This window comes from Natrix helvetica (genome assembly GCF_964273705.1).
Source record: "Natrix helvetica genome assembly, chromosome: 2".
Classification (NCBI taxonomy): domain Eukaryota; kingdom Metazoa; phylum Chordata; class Lepidosauria; order Squamata; family Natricidae; genus Natrix; species Natrix helvetica.
In genome coordinates, this window is record NC_138552.1 from 295,676,949 (window position 1) to 295,703,672 (window position 26,724).

General features: G+C 44.7%; 2 protein-coding genes across 2 annotated transcripts in view; one reads left to right on the forward strand and one right to left on the reverse strand.

The window, feature by feature from the left end:
• Nucleotides 1–21,465, forward strand: part of ZSWIM7 (zinc finger SWIM-type containing 7) — a 32,731-nt gene extending 11,266 nt beyond the window's left edge. Inside the window, exons 3-6 of the mRNA XM_081945514.1 lie at nucleotides 1,102–1,123; nucleotides 11,816–11,918; nucleotides 16,720–16,824; nucleotides 20,698–21,465. Coding sequence (XP_081801640.1) covers nucleotides 1,102–1,123; nucleotides 11,816–11,918; nucleotides 16,720–16,824; nucleotides 20,698–20,805 — 338 coding nt within the window. The 3' untranslated portion in view covers nucleotides 20,806–21,465. The remainder of the gene's footprint in view (nucleotides 1–1,101; nucleotides 1,124–11,815; nucleotides 11,919–16,719; nucleotides 16,825–20,697) is intronic.
• A 122-nt stretch (nucleotides 21,466–21,587) lies between these two features.
• Nucleotides 21,588–26,724, reverse strand: part of ADORA2B (adenosine A2b receptor) — a 14,608-nt gene continuing 9,471 nt past the window's right edge. The window contains exon 2 of the mRNA XM_081945487.1: nucleotides 21,588–24,394. Within this exon, the coding sequence (XP_081801613.1) occupies nucleotides 23,704–24,394 (691 nt within the window). The 3' untranslated portion in view covers nucleotides 21,588–23,703. The remainder of the gene's footprint in view (nucleotides 24,395–26,724) is intronic.

A 26,724-nucleotide genomic window follows, 5' to 3' on the forward strand; every position in this document is an offset into this window, starting at 1 on the left:
AGAATCCCCCAGCCAGCATGCTTTAAGAGGGGAGGACTTCCACTCCCAGAATCCCCCAACCAGCCATGCTTTAAGAGGGGAGGGCTTCCACTCCCAGAATCCCCCAGCCAGCATGCTTTAAGAGGGGAGGACTTCCAGTCCCAGAATCCTTCAGCCAGCCATGCTTTAAGAGGGGAGGACTTCCACTCCCAGAATCCCCCAACCAGCCATGCTTTAAGAGGGGTGGGCTTCCACTCCCAGAATCCCCCATCCAGCCATGCTTTAAGAGGGGAGGACTTCCACTCCCAGAATCCCCCATCCAGCCATGCTTTAAGAGGGGAGGACTTCCACTCCCAGAATCCCCCAACCAGCCATGCTTTAAGAGGGGAGGACTTCCACTCCCAGAATCCCCCAACCAGCCATGCTTTAAGAGGGGTGGGCTTCCACTCCCAGAATCCCCCATCCAGCCTGCTTTAAGAGGGGAGGGCTTCCACTCCCAGAATCCCCCAGCCGGCATGCTTTAAGAGGGGTGCATTTTAATTCCCAGAATTCCTCAGCCCACGGTCTGAGGCATTCTGGGAGTTGAAGTCCACCCAACTGGTTGTTGAGAACCATTGCCTTAGAGGCTTCTCCCCCTTAAAACTCCATCCATTCTGAAAACTCCCCTGCAGGTCCCTGTTCCTTTTGCCAGTTTTGGTGACTGGCATGTCTCCCAGTCCCCATTTGGAGGCTTTTTGGGGTGAAACCCACCAAAATCCAGCCACGTAATCTCAGGGCATTGGAAGAGGACATCCCTTCCTCCTCCTCTCCTTTAGAGCATCCGGCTGGGTTATTTTTTTTTTTTTTTCTTCATCACAACTCCACCGTCGGTCGGTAGCCAAGCGACTTGGCCAAATCCCCGAGGACTCTCAAATAGCTTTCAGGAACAAAGTGTTGCTTTATCCCTCTATGAGAAAATGAGTTTCCTTCCACTGACGCTTCCCTCATTTTGCCCGTGCCAATTGCAAATGGCTTGCCAAGTCTTAAGATATTCTAGGAGCCATTCAAATCTATCCCGTAAACAATATGTTGGGCCAACACCTTTCTTAGACGTTAATGTTGATTTTCTCTCTCTTTTTGCAGTTTCGGATGATCTTCTACTGGCGTGAGTACTTTGGGCTGTTTTTGTTTTTAATTCACCTACTTTTTGTTCTGGAATGAGGAGCTGCATCTAAAGCAGGATTTCTCAAGCTGAGCAACCCCAGCTGGGGGATTCTGGGAGTGGAAGTCTACCCATCTTAAAGAATGCTGGCTGGGGAATTCTGGGGGTGGAAGCCCTCCCCTCTTAAAGCATGCTGGCTGGGGGATTCTGGGAGTGGAAGCCCTCCCCTCTTAAAGCATGCTGGCTGAAGGATTCTGGGAATGGAAGTCCACCCCTCTTAAAGCATGGCTGGCAGGGGGATTCTGGGAGTGGAAGCCCTCCCCTCTTAAAGCAGGCTGGCTGGGGGATTCTGGGAGTGGAAGCCCTCCCCTCTTAAAGCATGCTGGCTGAAGGATTCTGGGAATGGAAGTCCACCCCTCTTAAAGCAGGCTGGCTGGGGGATTCTGGGAGTGGAAGTCCTCCCCTCTTAAAGTAGGCTGGCTGGGGGATTCTGGGAGTGGAAGTTTACCCCTCTTAAAGCATGGCTGGCTGGGGGATTCTGGGAATGGAAGCCCTCCCCTCTTAAAGCATGCTGGCTGAAGGATTCTGGGAATGGAAGTCCACCCCTCTTAAAGCAGGCTGGCTGGGGGATTCTGGGAGTGGAAGTCCTCCCCTCTTAAAGCAGGCTGGCTGGGGGATTCTGGGAGTGGAAGTCCTCCCCTCTTAAAGTAGGCTGGCTGGGGGATTCTGGGAGTTGAAGTTCACCCATACTTTTATTTACTTTTGTAGTTTGCATTTTATAATACTTTAACATAATACAAATGTTTTTTTTTAAGAAATAAAGAAAACAAACAAATATCTCACTTTACCACAGAAATTTTGGGCTCAATTGTATGTCATAAGCCAAGGACTACCTGTATTGGGTTTCCTGCTTGGGCAGAGGGTTGGACTAGAATACCTCCAAGGTCCCTTGTTATGCTGCTTCCGGCCAAAGGAAACAGTCCCACCTCACTCAGTGCAGAGAAAGCTCCAATACATACATACATACATACATACATACATACATACATACATACATACGTACATATACATACATACACACACAGACACACACACACACACACAGACTACAATACAATACAATACAATAGCAGAGTTGTAAGGGACCTTGGAGGGCTTCTAGTCCAACCCCCTGCCTAAGCAGGAAACCATATACTGTTCCACACAAATGGCTATCCAACATCTTCTAAAAGACTTCCAGTGTTGGGGCATTCACAACTTCTGGAGGCAAATTCTGTTCCACTGATTAATTGTTCTCACTGTCAGGAAATTTCTCCTTAGCTCCAAGTTGCTTCTCTCCTTGATTAGTTTCCACCCATTGCTTCTTGTCCTGCCCTCAGGTGCCTTGGAAAATAGCTTGACTCCCTCTTCTTTGTGGCAACCCCTGAGATATTGGAAGACTGCTATCCTGTCTCCCCTAGTCCTTCTTTCTCTTAAGCTAAACATACCCAGTTCCTGCAACCGTTCTTCGTATGTTTTAGTCTCCAGTCCCCTAATCCTCTTTGTTGCTCTTCTCTGCACTCTTTCTAGAGTCTCCACATCTTTTCTACATCGTGGGGACCAAAACTGAATGCAAATATTCCAAGTGTGACCTTATCTATACATTATAAAGTGGTATTAACCCTTCACGTGATCTTGATTCTCTCCCTCTGTTGATGCAGCCTAGAACTGTGTTGGCTTTTTGGGCAGCTGCTGCACACGGCTGGCTCCTATTTAAATGGTTGTCCACTAGGACTCCAAGATCCCTGATTCACAGTTAGAACTGTTGAGCAAGGTCCCACCTATACTGTCCCTGTGCATTTCGTTTTTCTTGCCTAAATGTAGAACCTGACTCTTTTCCCATTTTGCAAAGTCTGTTTTGATGCTCTTTGATTGTGGCTTCCGCAGAAGAGCCTGGGCCGGGGTGTGAAAGTACGCAAAAGAGTGCTGCAACGGAGTTGCACTTAGCTCTCATTCATGCTGCAAAATTTTCATTTGTGTACATAAATCCCTGCCTGGCTTTGTTGCAACGGCAGAAACGGCTTTTGCCCTTCGCGGTTTGTTTTGTGAGCGTTAGCTACACGGACCCACAATGCAGGGAAGTGGTACACGTGGGTTTTTTAAGGTGCACAGCAGAGAATGTGGCTTTTTGGGGTGGTCGGTTTTTCTCCCGTTTCCTTTCTGGTAGCTCCTCTTCTTGCATAACTTTTAACTATGTACAAAGAGGTGAGGCGGGTGAGCCCGAGAAAATCAAGATGGCCGCCACACCGTTGAGCTTTGAGTGAATCAAGTTTATATATAAAAGGAGGTTTACCTCTGTCCTCAGGGTCACCTGAGTGGGGCAAATGGGTGTGGAGAGCTGCACTACACAGTCCTTTCAGCAGTTCCACACCCATTTGCACCACTCAGGTGACCCCGAAGACACAGACAAACCTCCAAGTGGCCTCAACGACCCTCTAAAAAGGATGCAAATGTCCAGCTGTCTGCAAGGAGTGTCAATCCTTCCATTCCCCACCATCCGGTCAGAGCTGAAGAAGCTTCTTGGATGAGAAGTGAAATGTCTTTAAAGAAAAAACCAGTAAGTCCAGTTGCCTCTTGAAAAAACACCTTTGGGACAACTGAGGTCATAGATAAACCTCCAAGTGGCCTCAACGACCCTCCCAAAAGGATGCAAATGACCAGCTGTCTGCAAGGACTATAAATCCTTCCGTTCCCCACCATCCAGTCAGAGCTGAAGAAGCTTCTGGGAGGAGAAGAGAAATGTCTTCAAAGAAAAAAAAAACCCAAGAAAGTCCAGTTGCCTCTTGAAAAATCACCTTTGGGACAACTGTTACCTGGATGACGGAGAATCTTGCCTCACAGTCAGGAGGCTGTGAGTTCAATCCTAGGTAGAGGCAGATGTTTCTCTCTCTCGGCACAATGAGGATATATCTGCTGAACAAAACTCTGTACTGGGGACAGGAAGGGCATCCGGCCATTAAAACGGTCTGCTAGCTCCATTCAGTAGCCCAGACTCCACCCTGCAAGGGATTATGGGGTCATTAAATGATGATGATAGGTAGGTAGATAGTTACATACATACATACATACATACATACATACATACATACATACATACATACATATGTATAGATATATAGATATATCTTTTTAACTTTTAGATAAATAATCTTATAGATAGATAATCTTTAGATAGATAGATGATAGATAGATAGATAGATAGATAGATAGATAGATAGATAGATAGATAGATACATACATACATACATACATACATACATACATAGCTGTAGATGTTTAGATATATAGATATATCTTTTTAACTTTTAGATAGATAATCTTATAGGTAGATAATCTTATATAATAGATATATGTATCTATCTATATCTATCTATCTATCTATCTATCTATCTATCTATCTATCTATCTATAAGATTATCTAAAAGTTAAAAAGCTATCTATATATCTATATCTATACATGTATGTATCTATATCTATTTAACTTTTAGATAGATAATCTTACAGATAGATAGATAGATAGATAGATAGATAGATAGATAGATAGATAGATGATAGATAGATAAATTGATAAATAAATACACATACATACATACATACATAGATATATAGATATACTTTTAAACTTTTAGATAGATAATCTTACAGATAGATAGATAGATACAATAATACAATAGTAGAGTTGGAAGGGACCTTGGAGGTCTTCTAGTCCAACCCCCTGCCTAGGCAGGAAACCCTATACTGTTTCAGACAGATGACTATCCAACATCTTCTTAAAGACTTCCAGTGTTGGGGCATTCACAACTTCTGGAGGCAAATTCTGTTCCACTGATTAATTGTTCTAACTGTCAGGAAATTTCTCCTTAGCTCCAAGTTGCTTCTCTCCTTGATTAGTTTCCACCCATTGCTTCTTGTTCTACCCTCAGGTGCCTTGGAGAATAGTTTGACTCCCTCTTCTTTGTGGCAACCCCTGAGATATTGGAAGACTGCTATCATGTCTCCCCTAGTCCTTCTTTTCATTAAACTAGACATCCCCAGTTCCTGCAACCGTTCTTCATATGTTTTAGTCTCCAGTCCCCTAATCATCTTTGTTGCTCTTCTCTGCACTCTTTCTAGAGTCTCCACATCTTTTCTACATCGTGGTGACCAAAACTGAATGCAAATATTCCAAGTGTGGCCTTACCAAGGCATTATAAAGTGGTATTAACCCTTCACGTGATCTTGATTCTCTCCCTCTGTTGATGCAGCCTAGAACTGTGTTGGCTTTTTTGGCAGCTGCTGTACACGGCTGGCTCATATTTAAATGGTTGTCCACTAGGACTCCAAGATCCCTTTCACAGTTACTACGACTGAGCAAGGTATCATCTATACTGTACCTGTGCATTCCGTTTTTGTTGCCTAAATGTAGAACCTTACTCTTTTCACCATTGAATTTCATTTTATTAGATAGTGCCCAATGTTCAAGTTTGTCAAGATCCTTCTGTATCTTAAGCCTATCTTCTGGAGTGTTGGCTATGCCTGCCAGCTTGGTGTCATCTGCAAATTTGATGAGTTCCCCATTTATTCTCTCATCCAAATCATTGATGAAGATGTTGAAGAGTACTGGGCCTAAAACAGAGCCTTGGGGTACTCCACTGCATACCTCCCTCCATGTAGATGCAGTTCCATTGAGGACTACACGTTGAGTGCGGTTGGTCAGCCAGTTACGTATCCATCTGGTGGTGATGCTGTCTAACCCACATTCTTCTACTTTATCTATCGTAGGTTATGGTATACCTTATCAAATATCTTACTGAAGTCCAAATAAACTATATGGACGGCATTCCTCTGGTCCACTAATTTCATCACATTATCAAAGAATGCAATAAGATTAGTCTGGCATGATCTGTTTTTGACAAATCCATGTTGGCTTTTGGCTATTACTTTGTTACATACATATATACATACATACATACATACATGTATAGATATAGATGTATAGATATATCTTTTTAACTTTTAGATAGATAATCTTATATAGATAAATAGATACATACATGTATAGATATAGATATATAGATATATCTTTTTAACTTTTAGATAGATAAATTTATAGAGAGAGAGAGAGAGAGAGAGATACATACATACATACATACATACATATGTACGTACATACATACATATAGATACATAGATATAATAGATATCTCTTTAACACAACAAAATTTAATTGGAAAGAAAATCTTTAAAAAAGATCGAAGTAGAAAGGCTAAATCCGTGTTTTAATTTTAAGACATGCAGACTTCAACTCCCAGAATCCTCTCAGGCTGGCTGAGGGTATTCTGGGAGTTGAAGTCCACACATCTTAAAAATTGCTGCTTTTGAGAAACTCTGGGCCGGATTAAGATTGGTGAATGAGATTTGGGGTTTTCCTGAGAAATGGGCACCTCCCAAGGAAGAGAGAAGCGTTGTGTAAAGACACCCCCCCCCGTGCCCCCCTCTTGCGTGTCCCACCTTCCCAAAAAGAAGGCCAGTAAATACTGGTTTTGCTTTGGGAATGTTGCATAATGAGGCATCGCCCCATCAGTTTCTCATCCGTTTATTCCGCAAAGAAGATTATCGACTAATTTCTCTCGGCTTTGGGGACCCCGTCCATCTGGCGGGCATCGCGCAGGCCCAAGGTCCAGATTAAGGTCAACAGTCCAGTCCTACGTGGCAAATCCTTTTCCTGGCAGCCGAGATGGGATTGGAGCTATTCCCCTTCCATTAATAGAAAGTCCGATCCTGGTTTTCCATCGGTCCAGTTGCCCAAAGGGGAATTCTGGGAGTTGAAGTTTACAAAATGACAGTTAGAACAATTAATCAGTGGAACAGAAGTTGCCTCCAGAAGTTGTGAATTATCCAACACTGGAAGTCTTTAAGAAGATGTTGGGTAGCTATTTGTCTGAAACGGTATAGGGTTTCTTCCTAGGCAGGGGGTTGGACTAGAAGGCCTCCAAGGTCCCTTCCAACTCTGCCATTGTATTGTATTGTATTGTAAATTAAAAACACCTATCTAGCCTTTGTTCCACTTACAGCTTTTGATTTGAATTAAAACAAAAACAGGCATTTTACAGGAGCATAAGTCTCGCTGGGCGAGATCATCCGTGGTTTTGGAGTGGGATACCATCTGTATGCTGATGATACTCAGCTATACATTTCCACTCCGAACCACCCCAATGAGGCCGTCGAAATGATGTCCCGGTGTCTGGAGGCCGTACGGGTCTGGATGGATGGCAACCGACTAAAACTCAACCCTTCCAAGACGGAGTGGCTGTGGCTTCCGGCCTCCCGGTTCAACCAGGTGCTTCCATCTCTGGCCATCGGGGGCGTCCAACTAGCCCCCATGGAACAGGTGCGCAATTTGGGCGTCCTCCTGGATGCCCGGCTGTCCATGGATAACCATGTAACAGCCGTGGCAAGGGGGGCGTTCCATCAGGTTCGCCTGATGCGCCAATTGCGCCCCTTATTGGACCGGGATGCCCTACGCACAGTCACCCATGCGCTAGTGACGTCTCGCCTGGATTACTGCAATGCTCTCTACATGGGGCTTCCCTTGAGATGCACTCGGAGACTACAGTTGGTCCAGAACGCGGCCGCGCGGGTGATTATGGGGAGGACTAGATACTCCCCTGTAACACCTCTCCTGCGCGAGCTGCACTGGCTTCCTGTGGTCTACCGAGTGCGTTTCAAGGTTTTGATTATGATCTTTAAAGCGCTCCATGGCACAGGGCCTAGTTATATGCAGGATCGCATCCTGCCTCACACATCCCTACGACCAATTCGCTCACACAGAGAGGGACTTCTCCGGGTGCCGTCCGCCAAACAGTGCCGGGGGGCGACACCCAGGAGCAGAGCCTTCTCTGTGGTGGGCCCAGCCCTGTGGAATGACCTCCCCCGTGACATCAGGATTACTTCCGATCTCCGCTCCTTCCGTGTACAGCTGAAGACCCACCTCTTTCAATTATCTGGCCTGGCTCAATCGTAATTATTCTTATTCCTCCTAACTGGTTTTAAATTGTATTTTAAACGTTAAATTTTAATTCTATACGGGGTCTTTATAATTGGGGTATCTTAATGCGGGTTTTTTAACTGTCTATATGATGTAAATTGTTTACCTCCTCCGAGTTCGAGTCCGTGTTCGTATATCTGTATATATGTTCTGTATGTACGCCTATGTGTTTTTATATATTTTCTGTGTTTTATATGCCCCATTGTACGCCGCCCCGAGTCCTACTTGGAAAGGGAGCGGCTAATAAATTCAAACTTACTTATTATTATTATTATTCGTTTAAAAACATCCCTTTTTAAAAAATTGTAAACAAATTTGATCGATATATTGATATAGGAAGTCCTCGATTTACAACGCTTCACTTAGCGACCATTCAAAATTACGACGGCACTCAGAAAAGGGACTGATGGTTGTTTTGCCACGCTTACGGCTTCTCCATGGTCACTTGATCAAAATTCAGATACTTGGCAACTGATTCATATTTACGAAGGTCGCAATGTCCCGGGGTCACATGATCCTCTTTTTGCGACCTTCTGACATGGGGAAGCCAGGTTCACTTCACAACTGCATTACTAACTTAACAACCGCGGTGATTCACTTAACAAACTCTGGCAAGAAAGGTCTTAAAATGGGGCGAAACTCACTTAACAACTGTCTCGCTAGCAGCAGAAATTTTGGCCTCAACTATGGTCATAAGTCGAGGACTAACTGTAATTGGAAGCCATACGGCGAAGGAATGGCATCTCAAGCAAGTTGTGACATGCCTTTTTCCTCACGGTTGCAAAGCAGGGAATTTTGCTGAATTTCTCAATTCTCATGAATTCCTCTACACTCTCAATTCTACTGAATTTTTCAAGCAGATAATTCTGATTTTTCAATTCAGCTGAATTCTGAATTTCCTAAATTCTCAATTCTTCTGAACTTTTCAAGCAGATAATTCTGATTTTTCAACTCAGCTGAATTCTGAATTTCCTAAATTCTCAATTCTTCTGAACTTTTCAAGCAGACAATTCTGAATTCGGCTAAATCCTGCTTGATTCTCAATTCTCAATTCTGCTAAGCTTTACAAGCAGGCAATTCTGACCTGAATTCAGCTGAATTCCACTGAATTCTCCTCTTGATTCTGCTAAACTGTTCAAGAAGACGATTCTGAATTTTCAATTCTGCCGATATCTAAATTCTCTGTGCTGCCCGATTTTTCAAGCAGGCAATTCTGAATTCTCAATTCTGTTGAATTCTGCTGACCTTTCCTAAAATCTAAATTCTGTTAAACTTTTCAGGCAGGCAATCTTCCTGATGTCTCTCGCTAGCCCCCAAAAACCTCTCTAACCTTGCTTGAGTAGAAAAACGGAAGCTGTAAAGAAAATCAAATCAACTTCTACATTTTTCTCATCGGTTTCCGGGCCAAAGTTGTTACTCATTGCCAGCTTCCAGAAATATGACTGAATTTCAAGCCCACTTTTCTTCCGGTTCCTTCCTCTGCACTATTGCAAGTTATTTCACTCGGTTCCATCTTGCTTGCCCCATTATATTCCAGGCCTCCCCATCAATGAAATACAATGTGGTCCTTGCACATTCCCAATGCGAAGTCCTTCCCATATTTTTGGGAGACTCCGCAGCAGAACAGTTAAACTCCTGGAGAAGAAATTCCCGGAATAACACCCCGCAAGTGGCTAAAATAAATTACTTAGACTAACTTCATTGTCACATTGAATGTACACTAATCGGCATACATTAAAATGAAATGTCGTTGCATACTGCTCTCAAAGGGTGAAAGTAGAATAGAACAGAGCAGAATAGAATATGGGAATAGAATAGAAAATTAGAATAGAACAGAAGAATGGAAAATTAGAATAGAACAGAAAATTAGAATAGAATAGAAGAATGGAAAATTAGAATAGAAAATTAGAATAGAATAGAATAGAATAGAATAGAATAGAATAAAAAAGAAAAGAAAATTAGAATAGAATCTATATTGAGAATAGAACAGAGAATAGAATAGAATAATGGAAAATTGGAATAGAATAGAAAATTAGAATAGAATAGAATATTAGAATAGAATAGAATATTAGAACAGAATAGAATATTAGAATAGAATAGAATATTAGAATAGAATAGAATATTAGAATAGAATAGAAAATTAGAATAGAATCTATATTGAGAATAGAACAGAGAATAGAATAGAATAATGGAAAATTGGAATAGAATAGAAAATTAGAATATAGAATAGAATAGAATTTGAGAATAGAATGGAATATATATACAATGTACAATAGAAAATGGAATAGAATAGAATAGAAAGAATAGAATATAGAATACCGAAAATAGAATACAAAATGGAAAATAGAAAATGGAATGGAATAGAATAGAATAAAAGAATAGAATAAAATAGAATATAGAATAGAACTTTATTTTCACTTTATACACTAATCAGCATTTCATTAAAATGAAATTTCCCCAATGTTCACTACATAAACATGACACAATAAATAAATAAATGCAAAAATATTACCGCAACGGAGCCCCACATTTCTGTTGCTGAGACAGTTATTAAGTGTGAAACGGTAGAAAAGTTATTCAGTGTATTACAATGTATTTCTTGCCACCGTTGTTAAATGGAATCATTGCAGCTGTTCAGTGAGTTATCTGGTTGTTAAGTGAATCCGCCTTCCCAATTGACTTGGCTGCTCAGAAGGTCGCAAAAGGGGATCATGGGACACTGCGACCGTCATAACTATGAGTCAGTTGCCAGGCGTCCCGAGTTTTGATCCCGTGACCACAGGGATGCTGCAACGGTCGTAGGTGTAAAAAATGGTTGTAAGTCACTTTTTTCCGATTCTGTTCTAACTTCGAGCGGTCACTAAACGAACTGTTGTATTTTCCATTTGTAGAGATTTAAAGTTCTGTTTCTTGGACAATCTTTTTATTTTATTCTTATTTATTAAATTTCCAGGCCGCCCAGCTCATCCCTAGGGAGCTCACAATATGAAAAAGATAAAATAATACAATTAAAATACTACAAAGATACAATGCGGTGTATCCTGACAGTGTTGTAGGAAGCAGCCATTATGATGCTCTTGCATTCGGTCCCCAAATGCAGGTTAAAAAAAATCCCATTCTGTCCCTGAAACCATTTATTGCTGGTCCTTGACTTAAAGCCACTCGTTTAGTGACTGCTCGAAGTGACAATGGCACCGGAAAAAAATAACATATGACCACGTTTTCACACTTACAACGGTTGCACCAGCCCCAGAGTCATGTGATCAAAATTCAGCTGCTTGGCATCTGACTCACACTTATGACGATCACAGTATTTCCCCCTTTTGCGACCGAGCCAAGTCCACTGGGGGGCCGGATTCACTTAACAACCATGCTACTAAATTAACTGCAGTGGTTCACTTAACAACGGTGGCAAGGAAAGTGGTAAAAACGGGGCGAAACTCACTCAACAACTGTCTGCCTTAGCGATGAAAATTGTGATCTCCCTTTGGTCGTAAGTTGGGGACTAAGGGTCGATCACCTTCTTTTTAAATGAGGAACATGCACTTTGATTGCGCCAGGTTTGAAAGGTATCTTCAGAAGAAGAGGAGGGCGACGTTAGCATTTTGATTTCTCTCCCGTCTTCCTAGGCTGAGGTTCGTCTTCGGGACGTCTGTCGTCCCTGCTCTGGATTTGGTGGATCGCCAGTCAGTCACACGGTTTGTGTCTCCAAGCGGGAGGACGGTATATCAGGTACGGCTCCTTCCTCTACCTGCCAGCCTCTACCTGCCAACATACCTGTGCAGGCCCTTTGAGCCCAATAACAGAAGAGCAGAAAGTCAGAATAGAAAGTAGAACAGAATATTAGAATAGAATTTGAAAATAATATAATTTAAGAATAATAGCATTTGAAAATAGAATAGAATAGAAAATAAAACAGAAGAGAATAGAAAATAGAATAGAATTTGAAAATAATAGTATTCTGTTATTTTAATAATAATATAAAATAGAAAATATAACAGAATAGAAAATAATAGAATAGAATAGAATTTGAAAATAATAGAACAGAATAGCAAATAAAAGAGAACAGAAAATAGAATAGAATAGAACATGAAACAGAATATAATAGAATAGAATTTGAAAATAGTAGAATAGAAAATAGAATAGAATAGAAAATAAAACAGAATATAATAGAAAATAAAAGAACAGAAAATAGAAGAGAAGAGAAGAGAACATGAAACAGAATATAGCATAGAATTTGAAAATAATAGAATAGGATAATAGAATAGAATAGAAAATATAACATAATAGAAAATAATATAATAGAATTTGAAAATAATAGAATAGAAAATAAAAAAGAACAGAAAATAGAATAGAATAGAATAGAATAGAACATGAAACAGAATAGAATAGAATTTGAAAATTATAGAATAGAAAATAGAATAGAAAATAAAACAGAACAGAAAATAGAATAGAATAGAATAGAATAGAAGGGACTTTGGAGGTCTTCTAGTCCAAACCCTCAATGACAGACAATGCAACCGTCATAAGTACATGCCAGTTGCCAAGCCTCTGAATCTTAATCATGTGACCACGGGGATACTGCAACAGTCATAAGTGTGAAAAACTGTCAAGTCATTTTTTTTTGGTGCCGTTGTAATCTCGAATCATCCTTAAACAAAGGGTCGTAAGTCGAGGACTCTTTAGCCAGCATCTGAAACCTAGCATCATTGGTTCAGCGGAAGACACCAAAGAGTGAGGACCCCAAACCAATTCCCCAGCTTTAGCTCTTCCTCTTTTGAACTCGACATTCTCCCTCTTCCCTCCCGATATCCCCCCCTCCTCCCCATCTATACCTGGCTACGCTGCTTCCGTCTATTTATCTCCGTTATTCTATTTGGGATTTCGGGGTGATTTCCATCTTAATTACTCCTTGTTCTTATGGCAGCCCACCCCGCAGGGAGGGAGTAAGTGGATTAAGTCTGCCAGGCTGAAAAATGGAGGAGGGGGGAGCAAGAGATATGGGTTCATTTCACGGTGGAGGACGAAAAACCCGAGGAATTCTCTCCCTATCTGTGCTTGAGAAGGAAAACGGTGAATTATAAGGGGCTGGGGATCCCTGGGCCAGTTTTCCTGCACTGATCCCTCCTCCCTCTTTGGGATTCTCCTGCCTTTTCAGAGCGGTGGTTTCAACCTTAGGGACTTTAAGATGGGCGGACTTCCACTCCCAGAATTCCCCAGCTAGCATGAGCTGAAGTCCACCTGTCTTAAAGCCTGCTGGCTGGGGGATTCTGGGAGTGGAAGTCCTTCCCTCTTAAAGCATGATGGCTGGGGGATTCTGGGAGTGGAAGTCCTTCCCTCTTAAAGCAGGCTGACTGGGGGATTCTGGGAGTGGAAGTCCTTCCCTCTTAAAGCATGATGGCTGGGGGATTCTGGGAGTGGAAGTCCTTCCCTCTTAAAGCATGATGGCTGGGGGATTCTGGGAGTGGAAGTCCTCCCCTCTTAAAGCATGCTGGCTGGGGGATTCTGGGAGTGGAAGTCCTCCCCTCTTAAAGCATGCTGGCTGGGGGATTCTGGGAGTGGAAGTCCTCCCCTCTTAAAGCAGGCTGGCTGGGGGATTCTGGGAGTGGAAGTCCTCCCCTCTTAAAGCATGCTGGCTGGGGGATTCTGGGAGTGGAAGTCCATCCCTCTTAAAGCAGGCTGGCTGGGGGATTCTGGGAGTGGAAGTCCTCCCCTCTTAAAGCATGCTGGCTGGGGGATTCTGGGAGTGGAAATCCTCCCCTCTTAAAGCATGGCTGGTTGGAGAATTCTGGGAACTGAAGCCCACTCTTAAAGCCTTCAGGCTGTGCAATTCTCAGACATGAAGTCCACCCGTCATAAATTCCCGAAAGTTGAGAAACACCGCTCCAGAGATAAGGGGATAGATTTACACAATCCCAGCAAAGGTGCGCCTTTCTTCCCAGATAATTCCAGCTTCCAAATAACTAACGGCAACGTCTACTTTGTCTCCGTTATCTTTGTTTTTCGAAATTCCTTTCTAAAAACGAAGGCTGCAGAGATAGGACCCTGTTTTCCATGCGCGTGTTTTGGGCATCTTAATTCCTGTCCGTCCCCCCACTCGCACCACTGGATCACTGCCCATTAGCCGGGTTTTGCTCGTTTATTGATTCATTCGTATCACACCTTTATTTTTCTGTACAAATAATTCAAGGCAAGGAAGAGATCCAACACACCTTCCACCTTTTCTCACAACAACCCTGTAAGGTGGGTTAAACTGAGAGAGAAGGACTGGGCTAAAATTACCCAGCCAGCTTGCAATGCCTAAGGAGGGCTAGAACTCACAGTCTCCTAGTGATTAGTCCAAAGTCACCCAGCTGGCTTTCATGGCTAAGGTGGCACTAGAATTCCCTGTCGCCTGGTGATTTGCCCAGAATCAGCTACCTGGCTTTCATGGCTAAGGTGGGACTAGAACTCCCTGTCGCCTGGTGATTGGCCCAGAATCAGCTACCTGGCTTTCATGGCTAAGGTGGGACTAGAACTCCCTGTCGCCTGGTGATTGGCCCAGAATCAGCTACCTGGCTTTCATGGCTAAGGTGGAACTAGAACTCCCTGTCGCCTGGTGATTGGCCCAGAATCGCTACCTGGCTTTCATGGCTAAGGTGGAACTAGAACTCCCTGTCGCCTGGTGATTGGCCCAGAATCAGCTACCTGACTTTCATGGCTAAGGTGGGACTAGAACTCCCTGTCGCCTGGTGATTGGCCCAAACTCACCCAGCCAGCTTTCATGCCTAAGGCAGAACTAGAACTCATGTCTCCTGGTTTCTAGCCTGGAGCTCTAATGTTGTTTCCACCATTACCGCCTGAAGTCGTTTGTGTGAAAATTCCTCCGGTGCGCTCATGCGCCTAGCTAGCTTTGTGGTTGACGGGGCTGTGAATCGGTTCCCACCGCACCCTTGTTAATTTTTCTCCACCGTGAAAATCCTTTTGTCTGTCCAGCCCTCGGTTTGTAAATATGCTCCTCCCCTCCCCTCCATCCTCTTTCTTTCCCAGCGGCTAGTCGTATTAACGTGAATCATCAGCCTTTCAAATCCCCGAAAAGGGACTAATTTCCAATTGCATTTCCCCCTAAATACAATATATTTCTTCCAAGATGGCCTCCGTTAACGAGCCCTGATTGGATCATTCCATTTAGTTTGATTTAAGGGCTGAATGTCGGTTTGTCCGCTCCGAGGGGAACTTGGTTTCCTTTCAAGTTATCTGTTTTTTTCCAAGGGGTAGGATACTGTCTCCCCCCACTGCCCTGGATGATGGGAGTTGTAGTCTACCACCTTGGGAGGCCGCCAGTCCATCCTAAGGGCGGTGGCTCTCCTTTGCCTGGGCTCCTAGGGATGATGGGAGTTGTAGTCCACCACCATGAGAGGCCACCAGTCTGCCGTACGGTTACACCTCTCCCTCTCTGACCTGGGGATGGTGGGAGTTGTAGTCTGTGATCTTTGGAGGCCACTGGTCATTTTCGGGCAGCGTCTCCCCCCCCCCAAACTGCTGTCCTGAGGATGATGGGAGTTGTAGTCTAGTGTCTCTAGAGCTAGAGGCCATGGAGCCAGCTTGGAGCTGCACCTCTCCCCCACCTGCTGTCCTGGGGATGATGGGAGTTGTAGTCTAACACCTTTGGTGGTCACCGTTCATCCTAGGACAGCATCTCTACCGCCACCTGCTCTCCTGGGAACGATGGGAGTTGTAGTCTCCTTTGGAGGCCACCATCATCCTAGGGCAGCATCTCCCGCCACCTACTCTCCTGTGGACGATGGGAGTTGTAGTCTAACTCCTTTGGAAGCCACCGATCCATCTTAGGGCAGCTTCTCCCCCCACATGCTCTCCTGGGGACGATGGGAGTTGTAGTCTAACTTCATTGGAGGCCACTATCATCCTAGGGCAGCATCTTCTGCCACCTGCCCTCCTGTAGATGATGGGAGTTGTGGTCTAACTCCTTTGGAGGCCACCCTCGTCCTAGGGCATCATCTCCTGCCATCTGCTCTCCTGTGGATGATGGGAGTTGTGGTTTAACTCTTTTGGAGGCCACCCTCATCCTCTCCTGACGCCTGCTCACCTGTGGATGTTGGGAATTGTAGTCTAACTCCTTTAGAGGCCACCATCATCCTCTCCTGACGCCTGCTCTCCTGTGGATGATGGGAGTTGTGGTCTAACTCCTTTGGAGGCCATCCTCATCCTTTCCTGACGCCTGCTCACCTGTGGATGATGGGAGTTGTAGTCTAACTCCTTTAGAGGCCACCATCATCCTCTCCTGACACCTGCTCTCCTGTGGATGATGGGATTTGTGGTCTAACTCCTTTGAATGCCACCAGGTCGAGGGGAAATCTAGATAAAGCAACATAAGCCACCTCTGTGCATTTAATTACACGAATCAGGTTATTGTGCTGAGTTTTCCATTTGGATTGAACTGATTTCATTTTTTAAAGTAATAATTTTAATGTTTCCTTTAAAAAAAAATAATCCATTCTCTCCCCCCCTCGCCTCCTCCTCCCTCCCTTCCCAGGTGGTGGGCAGTTCGGGCAAACTCTACACTTGTTACGCCTCCTGTCACTTCTGCACCTGCCCGGCTTTTGCCTTCTCCGTGTTGCGGAAAGGAGACAACCTTGTGGTGAGTGGGCAGGAAAGGGGAGGGGCAGGGCACGGCCGAGCGGAGGGGGGAGGAGGGGGGGTCTCTGTTTTGGAGGAAGCTGGCTTGTAGATGGCGGGAGGGGGAAAACACCTGTTAGATCAGTGTTTCTCAAACTTGGCGACTTTAAGTCCTGTGGACTTCAACTCCCAGAATCCCCCAGCCAGCATAGCTTTAGCTCTAGAAGACCTCCGAGGTCCCTTCCAGCTCTAGTCTGAATTGACATGCGAAGAAGCTCGCCCCGCAGGTAACCAGACCCCCCAGCCAGCATAGCATAGCTGGCTGGGGAATTCTGGGAGTTGAAGTCCACAGGACTTAAAGTCGCCAAGTTTGAGAAACACTGCGTTAGATGTTCTCCGATGACTCAATCTCTCCACTGTGCGTGTCTTCCGCTTACGTTTGTGCAAGGGAGGAAACAGTTGTGTTGAAAGAAGGTGACATGGGTACAACAGAGTAGGCAAAATGGGGGGTCTGGTTACCTGCGGGGCGAGCTTCTTCGCATGTCAATTCAGACTAGAGCTGGAAGGGACCTCGGAGGTCTTCTAGTCTAACCCTCTCCTCAAGCAGGAGACCTTATACCAGGGGTCCCCAAACGTGGCAACTTTAAGACTGGTGGACTTCAACCCCCTAGAATTCTGGGAGTTGAAGTCCACCAGTCTTAAAGTTGCCAAGTTTGAACAACTCTGCCCTTATACCGTTCCAGGTAAGTGGCTGTCCAGATTTTCTTTAAAGCCTCCATTGTTGGAGAACCCACAACTTCTGGACGGAAGCCATTCCACTGGTTAATTGTTTTCATTGTTAAGAAATTCCTTCTTAGTTCTAGGTTGCTACTCTCCTTGATTAGTTCCCATCCATTGCTTCTTGGCCTGCCTTCAAGAGGCTTTGGAGAATAGGATGGGATGGAATGGAATAGGAATAGGGTTAAAGAGAAGAGGAGGGGAGGGGAGTGAAGGGAACGGAACGGAACAGAGAATAGAATAGAATGGGAATGGGAATGAATGGAATGGAATAATAGAATAGAATAGGAATGGGAATGAATAGACTAGAATAAAATTGGAATGAATGGAATGAAATAGAATAGAATGGGAATGAATGGAATAGAATAGACTGGAATGAAATGGAATAGAATATTATAGAATAGAATACAAGAATAAAATAGAATGGGAATGAATGGAATAGAATAGACTGGACTGGACTGGAAAGGAAAAAAAGAATATAGAATAGAATAAAATGGGAATGAATGGAATGTAATAGAATAGAATAGAATAGAAAAGAAAAAAGAAAAGAGCATAGAATAGAATGGGAATGAATGGAATGTAATAGAACAGAATGGAATGGAATAGAATAGAATAGCAAAGAAAAAAAGATAATAGAATAGAATGGGAATGAATGGAATGTAAGAACAGAATAGAATAAAAAAGAAAAGAGAATAGAATAGAATAGAAAAAAAGAAAAGAATGTAGAATAGAATAAAATGGGAATGAATGGAATGGAAAAGAATAGAATAAAAAAAGAATAGAATAGAATAGAATAGAATAGAATAGAATAGAATAGAATAGAATAGAATAGAATAGAATAGAATAGAATAGAATAGAATAGAATAACATAGTTGGAAGGGACCTTGGAGGTCTTCTAGTCCAACCCCCTTTAGGCAGGAAACCCTACACCACTTCAGACAGATTGGTTGCCCAATCCTTAAGAAGCCTGGACTTCAACTCCCAGAATTCCCAGCCAGCATGGTTACAAGGGCTTTAATGCAGTCCTAGACTTACAACCATTTGTTTAGTGACTGTTCAAAGCCACAACGCCACTGGAAAAAAGTGTCTTATGACCGCGTTTCACACTTACGACCGCTGCAGCATCTCCGTGATCCAAATACAGAGGCTTGACAACTGAGTCATGTTTATGACGATTGTAGTGTCCCTGAAGATGTCTTTGATCGCTTTGGGCAACCTTCTGGCAAGCAAAGTCGATGGCGAAGCCAGATTCACTTAATGACCTTGTTACTACCCTACCACACTTAACAACCATGGCAAAGCAAAAACAATCACGCCCCATCATAAAACGGGGCACAAATGACTTAACAGCTGCTTTGCTTAACGATGGACGTGTTGGGCTCAATTGCGGTCGTAAGTCGAGGACTACCTTCATAAGAAACCTGATTTTGCTGAGAGCATCCCTCTAAGAAACGGGAAAGGGTTGTGTCCATCGTAGACGACCGTGAAGTTTCCTCTAAAGACAATGGAAGTCTGGAGCTCATCCTGTGCAAAGGAATCAGCTGGGAGCTATGGGGCAGGCTCTCTCCGAGGGGTGCCAGGATGTAGCCCCTTGGAGGAAGAGATTCCCACGCTGCCCCCTGCCTCCCCCAGGGGAAATGAGCAGGGTGGGCAAGGCCTCCGTAGCCACGGGAGAAGAATCACGGTTAGGTTCTTGCTAGGACAGTTTAGGACAGAGGTGGGGAACAATGGCCTGTTTATGACTTGTGGACTTCAACTCCCAGAATTCCTGAGGCAGCATGGGAGGACCAAAGCCCTTTGATGACATTTAGACTTCAATTCCCAGAATCCCTGGGCCAGCATGTGGAACGATGGTCCTTTTAAGACTTATGGACTTCAATTCCCAGAATTCCTGAGGCAGAAATGGGAACAATGGCCCTTTGTTGACTTATGGACTTCAATTCCCAGAATTCCTGAGGCAGAAATGGGAACAATGGTCCTTTTAAGACTTGGGACTTCAATTCCCAGAATTCCTGAGCCAGCATGGGGGAACAATGGCCCTTTGTTGACTTATGGACTTCAATTCCCAGAATTCCTGAGGCAGAAATGGGAACAATGGTCCTTTTAAGACTTATGAACTTCAATTCCCAGAATTCCTGAGCTAGCATGGGGGAACAATGGCCCTTTGTTGACTTATAGACTTCAATTCCCAGAATTCCTGAGGCAGCAATGGGAACAATGGTCCTTTTAAGACTTATGAACTTCAATTCCCAGAATTCCTGAGGCAGAAATGGGAACAATGGCCCTTTATTGACTTATGGACTTCAATTCCCAGAATTCCTGAGGCAGAAATGGGAACAATGGTCCTTTTAAGACTTGGGACTTCAATTCCCAGAATTCCTGAGCCAGCATGGGGGAACAATGGCCCTTTGTTGACTTATGGACTTCAATTCCCAGAATTCCTGAGCCAGCATGGGGGAACAATGGCCCTTTTAACACTTATGAACTTCAATTCCCAGAATTCCTGAGCTAGCATGGGGGAACAATGGCCCTTTGTTGACTTATGGACTTCAATTCCCAGAATTCCTGAGCCAGAAATGGGAACAATGGCCCTTTGTTGACTTATGGACTTCAATTCCCAGAATTCCTGAGGCAGCATCGGGAACGGTGGGCCATTTGTGACTTGTGGACTTCAGCTCCCAGGATTCCTGAGCCACATTTATCTAAATACATAAATATCATTTAAATAGTTTTTTATTCCGTTAAATCATAAACGTTAAATAGTATTTATTCTATTCTGTTATCCTGTTAAATAGGGTTTTTGTGCTCGAGCAAGGGGCTAGATTAGAAGACCTCTAAGCCCGCTTCCAACTCTATATTCTGTTCAGTAAATTCTATTGAAATAAGCAATTCTTTTCAAAGTTGAAATTCAGTTTCAATTATTCAGATTTTATTAAAAACAGAGTTTGCTCCCATCAAATTGGTCAGGTGCAAAAGGGCCTGCTCTCCTAATGTTTTTGCTGAACTGCCAATTTTCATTGCCTTCTCCTGCATCAAAACTGGGTGACTTTTCCATCCCCAGCAACTAACGTGATTACTCTTTTGTTGTTTGTGTTTGTTTGTGTGTGTGTGTGTGTAGTGTAAGCACATCCTCGCCATCTATCTGAGCCGAGCGACTGGAGCTTGCCAGGAGCAAAGCATCTCTGACCAGCAACTGTCCGCCCTGCTACTCCCCGAGGAGAAATGACCAACGGAAGGAAGTTGAGAAAAAGAAGGAGAAAAATGTGAGCGGTAATCATGAAATGGCTGGAAGCTCATTTGAGCTGGGCGTGTGTCTCTTCGCTTTACCCCGCCGAGTCCGGACAGTCCTGCTCCTGTTTTCTGCTCAGAAATGATTGATGTCTGTCATCGTGGATCCCGCTGGGGACAATTTTATGCAGCTCTGGACTTCGTAAGCCAAATCACAGGACGTCACATTCGGAAACGATTAACCCTAAGAGTGGATTGCAGCAAACATCTTTAAAGGGTCTTTCCACAACCACAAAAATGACACCGGTAAATTGAGAGGCCAATTTTGATTTTGGCAAGTATTTTATTTAAAAAAAGGAAGGAAGGAGAAAAATAGGAAAGAGAAGAGAGAGAGAAAGAAGAAAGAAAGGAAGGAAGGAAAGAGGAACCACTTAGAGAGAGCTATAAAGCACTGTGAAGCAGTATATAAGTCTAAATGCAATTGTGAAGGAAGGAAGGAAGGAGAAAAAGAAGAAAGAAAAGAGAAGGAGGAAAGAGAGAAAGAAAAAGGAAGGAAGGAGGAACTGCTTAGAGAGAGCTGTAAAGCACTGTGGTATATGGCTTAAGTGCTATTTCTTGGGAGGGAGGGAAGGAAGGAGAGAAAGGAAAGAAAGAGAAAGGAAGGAAGGAAGGAAGGAGAAACTGCTTACAGAGAGGACTGTAAAGCACTGTGGTACATAAGTGTAAGTGCTATTGCTTGGGAGGGAAGGAAGGAGAAAAGGGAAGGGGAGGAGGAAAGAAAGAGAAAAGAAAGAAAGAAAGAAAGAAAGAAAGAAAGAAAGAAGAAAGAGAAAAGCAATTGTTTAAATCTGGCTTCCCCTTCGCCAATTTAAACCAATAATTTAGTTTAGAGTAAAACAAAAACAGATCCCCATTGCATTCTCTCCATTGTATTCACAATATTTTAATTTTTAAAAAAAGCACATCCGTTATACCATTACTGGCGTACTTAAAAAGGATTTCCCATACGAGAATACCAGCAGCATCAAACAACTGATGACAAACTTAAATTAATCTTTAAAAAAAAAAGAGTTGAGTGGGTAAAAGTTAACAGCTTCATACAAAACACCAAATTATCACATGTATTAAATTTCAATTCCATTGCTCCATTGTGGTTTTATTTTTGGAGCAATGGCAGGACCACAAGACATTTAACAGATGACACCGTCCCACCCACGCAGGCAGACAAACACACAAAGAGCAGCATGGTTTCGAAAACCTGCCCTTCTAATGGAGGCAAAGATTAAAAGTAATTAAATGTAAATTAAATCTCACCAACATACAGTGCAAAGGGCTCAGGCAGCAGGAGAAGCCCTTTAATTATACACCAGGATTTCCTAACCTCAGTGACATGAAACTGTGTGGACAACTCCCAGAATTCCCCAGCCAGCATGCTTGAGGAGGGGTGGACTTCAACTCCCAGAATTCCCCAGCCAGCCTGGTTTAAGAGGGGTGGACTTCAACTCCCAGAATTCCCCAGCCAAGCATACTTGAAGAGGGGTGGACTTCAACTCCCAGAATTCCCCAGCCAGCCTGCTTTAAGATGGATGGACCTCCACTCCCAGAATTCCCCAGCCAGCATGCTTTAAGATGGGTGGACTTCCACTCCCAGAATTCCCCAGCCAGCCTGGTTTAAGAGGGGTGGACTTCAACTCCCAGAATTCCCCAGCCAAGCATACTTGAAGAGGGGTGGACTTCAATTCCCAGAATTCCCCAGCCAAGCATACTTGAAGAGGGGTGGACTTCTACTCCCAGAATTCCCCAGCCAGCATGCTTTAATAGGGGTGGACTTCTACTCCCAGAATTCCCCAGCCAGCATGCTTTAAGATGGGTGGACTTCCACTCCCAGAATTCCCCAGCCAGCATGCTTTAAGAGGGGAGGACGTCCACTCCCAGAATTCCCCAGCCAGCATGCTTTAAGATGGATGGACTTCCACTCCCAGAATTCCCCAGCCAGCATGCTTTAAGAGGGGTGGACTTCTACTCCCAGAATTCCCCAGCCAGCATGCTTTAAGAGGGGTGGACTTCCACTCCCAGAATTCCCCAGCCAGCAGGCTTTAAGATGGGTGGACTTCAATTCCCAGAATTCCCTAGCCAGCCTGCTTTAAGATGGATGGACTACAACTGAAAGAATTCCCCAGCCAAGCATACTTGAAGAGGGGTGGACTTCTACTCCCAGAATTCCCCAGCCAGCCTGCTTTAAGATGGATGGACTTCAATTCCCAGAATTCCCCAGCCAGCATGGATTGAAGTCTACCACCTTAAAGCTACCTAAGGAATGTTGGGAATTGAAGTGCACACAGCGTCCCGTTTCTGAGGCCGACAAATGCTATTGTAAGCAAAACAAAACCGAGCATTTGCAGAGCCGTTCTTGTTCAAACACAGCTTCGTATCGCATGGGTAGTCCTTGACTTACAAAATTACCATAAACCTCACCAAGGTTATCGAAGACCCAGTTCTGAAGTTTCAAAGCCTGGTCCCCCAACGTGGTCACCTGACCGCATTTTAGGTGCTTCTCCGTTGACTCGCATTTACGGCCACTTGCAGCGTCTCTCGGCAACACGAATGGTGTTACAACATTTCTGCCGAAACCCAAAAATCTACTTCTAGTTTTTGACAAAACCAGCCCTTAAAGAACAATTGCTCCACTAAATGACTATTCAAAAAAAAAAAGTCATAAAAGCAGGCCGATCATGTGGGTGACCCACCGTCAGGACTTACAACCGTAATGGTAGGTCGTAAGCCGAGGACTACCTTATTGTGAATCCCCTGGCAGCAGTGCAACGCTGAATGGTGTGCTCTGTGTCCTGCCCCGAATAAGGGACAGATAAAAGTCCTCCTGGCATTCCCGCTGACCTCAAACGTAGGTTGGCGACGTGTTCAGGTTATTCACCTCTAGGTGACGGCTGCTGCCGCCGGCAGTGCTCCCTTTGGGGTACTTGGGAAAATCCTCGTCCTTGCACAGGACGTAGCGCATCAAGATCTTCCGGAAAGTGTACCGGAAGTCCTTGATGCGGTAGGCATAAATGATGGGGTTGACCACTGAGTTGGTGTGGGAGAGGATGATGGTTAAATACATGCTCCAGCCGGGCTTGTTCTTCCCGAACGTGGGGTAGAAGAGAGTCAGGCAGTTGAGGATGTGCAACGGCAGCCAGCAGAGAGCAAACAGGCCCACGATGATGGCTAGCGACTTGGCGGCGTTGACCTCCTTCTGCAACGTCATCCGGCAGTTCCCCACCAGCTCGATCTGCCGCAGCTGTTTGCAGGCGACGACGAAGATCTTGATGTAGATGCAAAGCATGATGAAGAGCGGCAGGAGGACGCAGCCGAAGAAGTTGAAGTAGACCATGTAGCTCATGGGCACCACGTTCTCGAAGAGGCAGGTCACCAGGCAGTTTCTGCCGGGGGTGCATGTCTTGTTGGTGGAGTTCTGAAAGGCGTCTATCTTGTTCCAACCCATCAGCGGCGTCAGGCCGATGATGAACGAAAGGAGCCAGAGGACGCCAATGAGTCCGCGGGCTCGCTTCCCCGTCACCAGGCTGTTGTATCTGCAAAAAAAAGGGGGGGGAGGAGCAATAGCACTTAGACGTAGCACTTAAGACTTCTATTCCGCTTCACGGCGCTTTTGCAGCCCTCTCTAAGCTGTTTACAGAACAATCTGGGCCCTCATTTTACTGACCTTGGAAGGATGGGGGGCTGAGTCAGACTTGAGCCAGTCAGGATCGAACTTCCTGGCTGCGGGCAGAGTTTAGCCTGCAGTACTGCCTTCTAACAACTGCAACAACATTCATTCCTTCTTTATTTTCTTCCTTCCTTCTTACCTTCCTTCCTTCTTCTCTTCTATCTTTCCTTCTCATCTTTCCCTCCATCCTTCCTTCCTTCCCAAGGACTAGCCCTTAGACTTATATACCACTTCACAGTGCTTTCCAGCCTTCTTTAAGCGGTTTACAGAGTCGGCCTCTTGCCCCCAACAATCTGTCTCCCCATTTTACCAACTGTGGAAGGATGGAAGCAGTGGTGGGATCCTGCCAGTTTAACAACCGGTTCGGTGATTGCGTGCTGCGCAATCGCGCACATCCACAGTTTTAACAAAACGTACCTTCCACGTTACTTCTAGGGAGTAACACAGCTGAGGTGCGGCAATCTGCCAAGGGAATCAGCTGAGAAGATATACTGTAGGTAAGTAAAGCACAGGAGCAGAAGGATGGGCCAACCTGATCGTCGGAGTGAACCGGTTCACTCTCCAGCTGATCGTTGGAGCTACCAGTCCGAAACAGCTGATTCCCACCGCTGGAGGGAAGGCTGAGTCAACCTTGAGCCTGGTGAGATTGGAACGGCCAAATTGCAGGCAGCCGGCAGTCAGCAGTAGCAGCCTACAGTACTGCACTCTAACCAAGGATTGGATCTCAAAAATCTGGGACCCCAGCTCCAAGGCAATGGCGACATTAATGGCGAGGTACGATCAAGGGCGAATGCAGCCTGGATGCCTTGCCAAGAACCCGCCGGTGTGTTACTGGACGGACGAAGGCCAGCCCATCTTAAATCTAAGATTTAGAAGGCAACCATCCTCCCTATCGCACTGCATGGCACTGAACGCTGGGCAGTGACAACAGGGACCGAAAGCTCTCTCCATGCCATGGAAATGCGAAGGCTCTGTTGGATATTGGGCACCTCCCTTCTGGACCACATCACAAACGACACCATTCGACAGCATTTTGGTGTGGCACCGATTATAGAGAAGGTGAGAGAAAGCCAGCTCTGCTGGTATGGACACATCCAGAGAGAAGCACCTTCCACCATGGCCAAGATAGACTACCAACTAGAAGTTAACGGCTGGCGACCTCACAGGCATCCAAAACAGATGGCCGCAGGCTTGCGTCCCGTAGACACAGCTGATCATGCAAAGTGGCTGTCAGGGTTCCAAATAGCATCCAAAAGTAAATCAGAATCCAAAGCAAAGTATTTCTCAAAGTTCCAATTGATGAAGAGAGCCATGTTGGCACATCTGGGAAAACCCGAATCTGAAAGCTTCCCGGTTTCCCCCACCCGGTTGAAAGTTCAAGATCTTGCCCCCACATCCACAAGTCCCATCCCATGGTCCAATCTCCCACTGCCACAAAGACAGATTCCATCCATCCAGTTCCGGTCAGGTGCAAAGACAAAGGATGACCTTGGCTTTCTAGAAAGAATGTTGTTATGGCTACCTATCATCTAGCTCCGAACAATCCCTACCTCCCATTTTCCCACAATAGAAAAGGCATAGTAGAATAATAGAAAGTGTGGCAGGCCAAAGATCCAAAAGAAAAGATGGCTGCAGTCCTGACAGTGGTGTTCCAATGATCTGGAAAGCAGACCCTGTAAAATGGGGCAAACTCGCTTAACGGATTTCTCACTTAACAGCCTAAATTTGGGGCTCAATTGTGGTCGCAAGCCAAGGACCACCTGTAGTCTTTTTTCTCGTGAGGAACAACAAAAGAGGACTTAAACCTGCAGGATGTGTTTGGACGCCAGACAAGAACAATGAGGCGATATGAGAAAGCAGCAGGATAGGGGAAGGGTCCCAGCAGGACGTTGGGCCTTGAATGGAACGCTGCTTCCCCTCCCAAAAATTCCACAAATTCCAAAATGCGATGGACCAAGAACAGGAATGCTGAATGTTATGGAAAGGTTGCTATCCCATCCTATCTTCAAGAGCTGCAAGACGCCCTAAGCAACTCCTTCTCACAACATCCCTGCGAGGTATAAGCAGCATGTAAATCTAAATGCTATTGCAGTTGCCAATACAAGCAATCCTTGTCTCACAACCCTTCGTTTAGGGCAGGGGTGTCCAAACTTGGGAACTTTAAGACTTGTGGACTTCAACTCCCAGAATTCCCCA